The sequence below is a fragment of the Anthonomus grandis genome, chromosome 15 (assembly GCF_022605725.1).
Source record: "Anthonomus grandis grandis chromosome 15, icAntGran1.3, whole genome shotgun sequence".
NCBI classification, from domain to species: Eukaryota; Metazoa; Arthropoda; class Insecta; order Coleoptera; family Curculionidae; genus Anthonomus; species Anthonomus grandis.
The window spans coordinates 3,449,890-3,457,298 of record NC_065560.1 but is presented as its reverse complement, the minus strand read 5'-3'; the positions used below and the strand labels follow the sequence as shown (position 1 = coordinate 3,457,298).

Sequence of the window (7,409 nt, the reverse complement as noted above, 5' to 3'; positions counted from 1 at the left end):
AGTAGAAACACGCATCAAAAAGTTAGTAGAGTCGGTCATCACCTACTAGAGAGTGGAATACCAAGGAGAAATTGAGTCATACAAATATATTATTAGTTGTCCTTTTTTTAATTTTGTTAAGACTGTTGGGTAACACACTTTTTTCTTGTTTAATATTAGAATTCTAGAGACTACATATGGATAACTTAAGTGGACACCTGATCTTCATTTATTATTTTCTAAAGAATGAAGCAGCAAACTCCGATAAATCAGTTATAAACCATTTATTTATAAGCAATTCTGCTCATTTATGTATTTTTATCTAACTGCAAATAAGCCACATATATTTTAAATAACATGCTATAATAAGATCACTTTTCCTTATTTTTAAACTAATTAATATAAACATCATATTAACCCCTAGGTGGTCAAAAGCATACATTTCTTAAATACCTAATCCCCCACTAACTCCTTAAAAATGTTCATTAATAATATCAAAACTAACAGAAGGCAAACCAAAATACTGCAGATCCAACTGCTCGAACGACTCTATCCTTAACGTAGCATAATTCCCATACTCAATTGGTACATGTGGCTCTGGAACCATTACCACTTGCATGCCAGCTGCTATTCCAGCCTTAACACCATTAAGTGAATCTTCGAACACTAGACACTCGCTCGGACGTGGTTTGGAGGAAAACCTGGAGGCACACACCAAGAAAATATCCGGAGCGGGTTTTCCATTTTTCACTTCCGGATCCGAATCGCCGCACACGAAGTGCTCCATGTGCTGAAATATCGCTTTGTGCTTTCTCGTTTTTATTTGGACGGATTTTTTGTTCGATGACGTCGCTACTGCCATTGGAACGTTGCTCTCGTGAAAGTGTTTGATGATTTGCTTGGCACCTTAAAGGAATAAGTAAACAATTATGTGTGCAGAGCTAAATTGAGAGGTTACCTGGCATAAGGTCGCAATCTCCCAACTTTTCGTGGATATAACCGTTGTATAGGCCCAAAAAGGTGTCGTTGGTTATGGGCAACTCCAATTCTTCTATGGCAATTTTCGCTGTGATCGGTTGGGGGGTTCCAGCTATCTTAAGGACGATTTCGTTGGTGCAATCCTTGTCATATAGGCTTGACACGTAATATAACGCTTCACGGTACAGCTTCTCTGTATCTATGTATCATATAAATAATGAATTTATTGTAGGTGCTTTAGATTGATTATGATTACGAGTTGTAAAACTTTACCAGATATATCTCTAGTTTGAAATAAACGCCTTCTCGTAATTACTGTTTTTACAGATTCCATATTAAAGAAAGAAATTTGATAAGTCTATAGAAGAATAGGATATGTGTCTAGGATCCCCGAAAGTGAGATTTTGTGTTTTTTATTTACCCCATCATTCGGTAGTCAAATATGGTATTATTTTGATTAATGTCAAATTCTTTGGAATGCAATAACTCAAATTCAAAACCTTGAAACGACTTCAAATTTTAAAGGCTTAAGACTGAATGAGGGCCTAAAAGCTGTATGGCTTCTAAAGAAGATACAGGGAAGACTATTATGAGCCAGAAAAATTTGAAAATTAATTCTAGGAGTCCAGGAAATTTTGTTATCAGTAAGTCTTGTGCATTCCACGATCTATTTTAAGTCCCCTCATGACTGTCCAGGATTTAAGACTTTAAACCTAACTTATACTATGAGTTCTTGATGCTTCAGGAGTCTCTGTAAGACAAGATCTGTACCTACATTGTTGAAAAAATGGGCATAATGTCAAATTCTTTGGAACGCAATTACTCAAATTTAAAAGCTTTAAACAACTTTATATTTTAAGGACTAAAGGTTCAATGGAGGCTTAAGAGCTATATAGTTTTTAAAGAAGATCCGTATACAGGGAGGGCTGTTATGAGTTATTAAAAGTTAGAAAAAAAATCTACGAGTTCAGAACATCTAACTAATCGCTGAAATAGGTGAAATCTATGTTTGAATTTTCAAGTCTCTAACTCACTTAGCTTCAGAGATATGGGCATTTTCTGCTAAGGGAATTTTAGTTTTTTTTTTCAAATTCTAAGGCTCATATCTTTATTTTTTGAAGAATTATGGAAAAATGCTAAAATAGGTATCCAATGATTTTATTTGGAGAACCTATGTGCAAATTTTCAAGTCTCTAACTCACTTAGTTCCAGAGCTATGAGCATTTTCTCCTGAGGGAATGTCAGTATTTTTTTTTAAATTTTTCTTCAACTTCCAGAGCTAATTTCTCTATTTCAAAAAAAAAATATGGAAAAACGCTGAAATAGATGTTCAATGATTTTATTAGAAGAATTTATGTGCAAATTTTTAAGTCTATAACTGACTTAGTATTAGAGATATGGGCATTTTCTGCTGAGGTAATTTCAGTATTTTTTTTTTATTTTTTTCAATTTCCAAGGCTCATATCTTTATTTTTCAAAAAATTATGGAAAAACGCTGAAACCGGTGTCCAATAGTTTTATTTGGAGAACTTATGTGCAAATTTTCAGGTCTCTAACTCACTTAGTTTTAGAGATATGGGCATTTGCTGCTAAGGGAATTTCAGTATTTTTTTAATTTTTTTTTAACTTCCAAGGCTGATATCATTATTTTTTAAAAACTTATCGAAAATCGCTGAAATAGGTACTAGCTAAATAAATACATTATTATTATTATTATTATTATTATTATTATTATTTTTAGGTGTCTATTGATTTTATTAGAAAAATCTATGTTTAAATTTTCAAGCCTCCAGCTCACTTAGTCTTAGAGATATGGGCATTTTCTGCTAAGGGAATTTCATAATTTTATTCAACTTCCAAGGCTCATATCTTTATTTTTTAAAGAATTAGGCAAAAACACTGAAATGGCTGTCCAATGGTTTTATTTGAAGAATTTATGTGCAAATTTTCAAGTTTCTAACTTATTTAGTTCCAGAGATATGAGCATTTTCTCTTGAGGGAATTTCAGTATTTTTTTAAATTTTTTTTAACTTCCAAGGCTGATATCTTTATTTTTAAAAGAATTATGGAAAAATGCTAAAATAGGTGTCCAGTGATTTTATTTGGAGAACCTATGTGCAAATTTTCAAGTCTCTAACTTACTTAGTTTCAGAGATAAGGGCATTTTCTCCCGAGAGAATTTCAGTATTTTTTTTACATTTTTTTCAACTTCCAGGGTTTATTTCTCTATTTAAAAAAAATAGAGAAAAACGCTGAAATACGTGTCCAATGATTTTATTAGAAGAATCTATGTGCAAATTTTCAAGTCTCTAACTCACTAAGTTTAAGAGATATGAGCATTTTCTTCTAAGGGAATTTCAGTATTTTTTTTTCAACATCCAATGCTCATATCTTTATTTTTCAAAGAATTATGGAAAAACGCTGAAATGGGTGTCCAATAGTTTTATTTAGAGAACTTATGTGTAAATTTTTAAGTCTCTAACTTACTTAGTTCCAGAGATATGAGCATTTTCTCCTAAGGGAATTTCAGTATTTTTTTTTTATTTTTTTCAACTTCTAAGGCTGATATCAATATTTTTAAAAAAATAATAAAAAAACGCTGAAATAGGTATTAAATGATTTTATTTGGAGAACCTATGTACAAATTTTCAAGTCTTTAACTTACTTAGTTCCAGAGATATGAGCATTTTATCCTGAGGGACTTTCAGTATTTTTTTTAATTTTTCTTCAACTTCCAGGACTAATTTCTCTATTTCAAAAAAAATATATAGAAAAACGCTAAAATAGGTATCCAATGATTTTATTAGAAGAATCTACGTACACATTTTCAGGTCTCTAACTCACTTAGTTTTAGAGATATGGGCATTTTCTGCTGAGGGAATTTCAGTATTTTTTTTTATTTTTTTTAATTTCCAAGACTCATATCTTTATTTTTAAAAGAATTATGAAAAAACGCTGAAATAGGTGTCCAATAATTTTATTTACAGAACCTATGAGCAAATTTTTAAATCTCTAACTTACCTAATTCTAGAGATATAAGCATTATCTCTTGAGGGTATTTCAGTATTTTTTTTTATTTTTTTCAATTTCCAGGGCTAATTTCTCTAATTCAAAATAAAAATATAAAAAAACGCTGAAACAGGTATCCAATGATTTTATTAGAAGAATCTATGTACAAATTTTCAAGGGTCTAGCTCATTTAGTTTCAGAGATATGAGCATTTTCTCCTGAGGGAATTTCAGTATTTTTTTTTCAACTTCCAAGGCTAATATCTTTATTTTTAAAAGAATTATGAAAAAACGCTGAAATAGGTGTCCAATGATTTTATTTGGAGAATCTATGTACACATTTTCACGTCTCTAACTTACTTAGTTCCAAAGATATAAGCATTTTCTCCTAAGGGAATTTCAGTATTTTTTTTACATTTTTTCAACTTCCAGGGCTAATTTCTTTATTTAAAAAAAAATATAGAAAAACGCTAAAATAGGTGTCCAAAGATGCATTTTCTGCTAAAAACGAATACTGACTTATTTTCCATCTTTACTGGCCTAAACTGACACTAAATTACATAAATCTACTTACATAAGAAATCGTTTATAAAAATTAATACCTCTTTGCTGACGGCATAAAATAACTCGAATGTTATATTACAGTTATTTAACGTAGAAACCACGATGTTCTCTAGATAATAATTTTTGTTCCTCAAAATCAACTGGAAAATAACTTTATCCTAATTAAATCTCTCTAGCAGTAGGTTTTGCATTAAAAAAAATAAACTCGCTCTTATACAATAACAAAATTAAAACAATTATTTATTCAGTTGTTTTCACCAGTTAAAAAATAAATATTATGTTAATAATAGAGTGTCATTTTGGCCATAAAATAACGTTATTATTTCTATATATGGATGAATAAATTGATGTTTTTAATAGTATTAAAAAACCCTACAGGTACAAGGCCTTATGCTAAATTTCTAGTGAATTATATATTTAATTTATCCTTATCAAAAACCAAGTACCCTGAGGCACTAAAGACAACTCTTGTCATGTTATGATGTTAATAACAACAGATCTATAGGTTTAACAAATACCATTGTAAAAATTTCTTCCGAAATTAATTTCAAATATTTGTGTATTTTCTGAACATATACAATAGCATATTACAATTGAATGTTATACATATATACAGACAGTGAAAAGGCCTTTGATACTTCAGGTGTACCACAGGAAACTTGGCAACTTGGGTCTCCTTTTATTTAAATTGTTTATAAATTTCCTCCTTGAGTGTCTAGCTCATTTTATTGAGTGTTGCTTATTAGACATAAGATACGCTCATTAATGTAAAAAATTGCCAACATTGATGGTACTACTCTGAATCGAGTTAGTGAGATCAAGGACTTGGGAATACGATTCTATAGCCAAAAGAGCATTCAAATCTCTGGTATTCAATTCGACACAGTTATTAGACTTTATAATACCGAAGTGAGACCACGAAGTTAAAAAGTGGTTTCTAGAGATATTTTTACTTTAAAGAAAATAAAACATCCATTTACGGTCTCTGTACATTGCTGAAAAAATGAGACAGTCTAAAAATGTTGAGAGTATTTTTATTTTTTTGTTATTTTGTTCAACATTTTCGGAAATCCTCACTCGCCTGGAAAAGTTTTTTTTATTATATAATGATCCTTTAGACAAGGAAAACTATTTTATAGTGACGGTCATACGAGTAAGAGGCAGAGTCAGGCCGGTACGTGGGTAAAAAAATCTTGCAGATTCTTCCTGAAAAAAATTAATTTTATTACGTAGTGAGATTCAGTTTAGACGAAGAACCCAATTTTATTGTCCTGGTCAATGACTCGTAGGAGTAAGAGGAAGAATGAAGTCAAAAAAAGTGGATAAAACCTGGAGTTTCTAAATCTCGTTTCACTTCTTAGTCACATCCTCAATCGCCTTGAAAAGTGATTTTTATTACGTAGTGATGATGACCCCTTTAGACGAAGAACACAATTTAATAGTGATGAATTATAGGATTGAGAGGGAGGGAGATAGACCGTCCAATTACACAACACTAAAGAAATGAAATAAAGACATCCACCGATCTAACATAAACGAGGTAAAAAGAGTGATAGAGAAAAATAAATGTACAAAGGTTCTGAGAGGAAATATGAACATTTAAAAGATAAAAAACAAAGAAGGAAACATTACTGCAGATAGAATTAAATTACTCAAGTTTGTTGAGTTTCTTTATTACGAAATATATAGAGGGAAGTCAAGGCTAACCCATATTCAAGGTCATAAAACAGAGATGACAACAACATTCGAATTAAAATGATGACTTCGATATATGTACCTAATCTAAAAAGGTAACATGGGTGAGATTCATATAAATTATGAGTTATTTTTAAGTAATAAGTTGAATCTGGAATGTTGTGGAGAGCATGTTGATTTATTCAAAAAAGTGACGCACTTAAAGGTGACAAGAAACTATTATGTTGGGCGCCAAAAATGTGCAGCTAAATAAAAAGTTATTTTAATTTTATTATTTTACATACCCACCTAGTAAGGTCCCATCTAAGTCGAAAATAACATGGGAAACTTTATGGTACTTCATTTCAGCTTAAAACATCATCCCTGATCACTTAATTCACTATCGAAATTTAACAATTAATTTCTTCCAATAAACAAAACAATGTTTTCTTATTTGACCAATTAATGCCATCAGGACCAGGCATGTTATTCTCTTATCGTTTAATAATATCTATTTGCTTATTGTGGGTCAACAAAAAAAATATAAATATAAGCCTATCTTAGGTAAATAGTTCGTTTAATTAACGTCAAAATTTGGGTAAATTAGAAATATATTTCATAAATTGTAATTACTTAAAAGAAGCACAGTGTAATTTCTTACAATAATAAATAATCATTAAATTATGTATGTATGTACATACCCAAGAGTGTTCCATCTAAATCAAAAATAACATGAGACACCGGGAGAAACCCGGATGGAAATTCTAATTTCATTTTTTACTATTCCACTTAACTTACTACTTTATTAGAGGTGTACTTTATATAAATAGCTATGGAAGAACTGATGGAAGAACCGATGAAAAAGGACGTTTTAATAACCCACTTGACAAGATAAAAAAAAATTACTCGATCATGAACCGATGGCATGGACCGCCTCTAGTAGTTTGTGTGATTTACGTGTGGTTTTTCTTTTGTTTACCTATGCTATTGTTTTTTTTTTGCTTTAATTAAAATATCACTTCTAATACTATATACAGGGTGGCTCATCAAAAACTAATTCGAGTTTATCCTTATTTTTTTTTATATGATATATCTTATAAAACCGCATCAAATTTCCTAATTAAAATGACGCTCCGGTTTTTAAATTTGACCTACGGCTTGCCGAGAAATTGAATTTTATTCATCAAATCAGGTAATCTCGCGGGT

The 7,409-nt window shown here is 30.6% G+C and overlaps 1 protein-coding gene across 2 annotated transcripts; it reads right to left on the bottom strand.

Annotated features, from left to right (window-relative positions):
• Window positions 1-248: 248 nt before the first annotated feature.
• On the bottom strand, window positions 249-7,149 carry LOC126745262 (probable pseudouridine-5'-phosphatase). 2 transcript variants are annotated; one of them, XM_050453021.1, is made up of 3 exons: window positions 6,905-7,149; window positions 938-1,156; window positions 249-885 (listed from the first exon to the last, which is right to left on the bottom strand). In XM_050453021.1, the coding sequence occupies exons 1-3, from the start codon at window positions 6,975-6,977 to the stop codon at window positions 452-454; spliced, it is 726 nt and encodes a 241-aa protein (XP_050308978.1). In that variant the 5' UTR covers window positions 6,978-7,149; the 3' UTR covers window positions 249-451. The 2 variants fall into 2 exon arrangements, with proteins under 2 accessions (XP_050308978.1, XP_050308979.1); XM_050453022.1 differs by lacking the exon at window positions 6,905-7,149 and adding an exon at window positions 6,513-6,676.
• Between the last annotated feature and the right edge of the window lie 260 nt (window positions 7,150-7,409).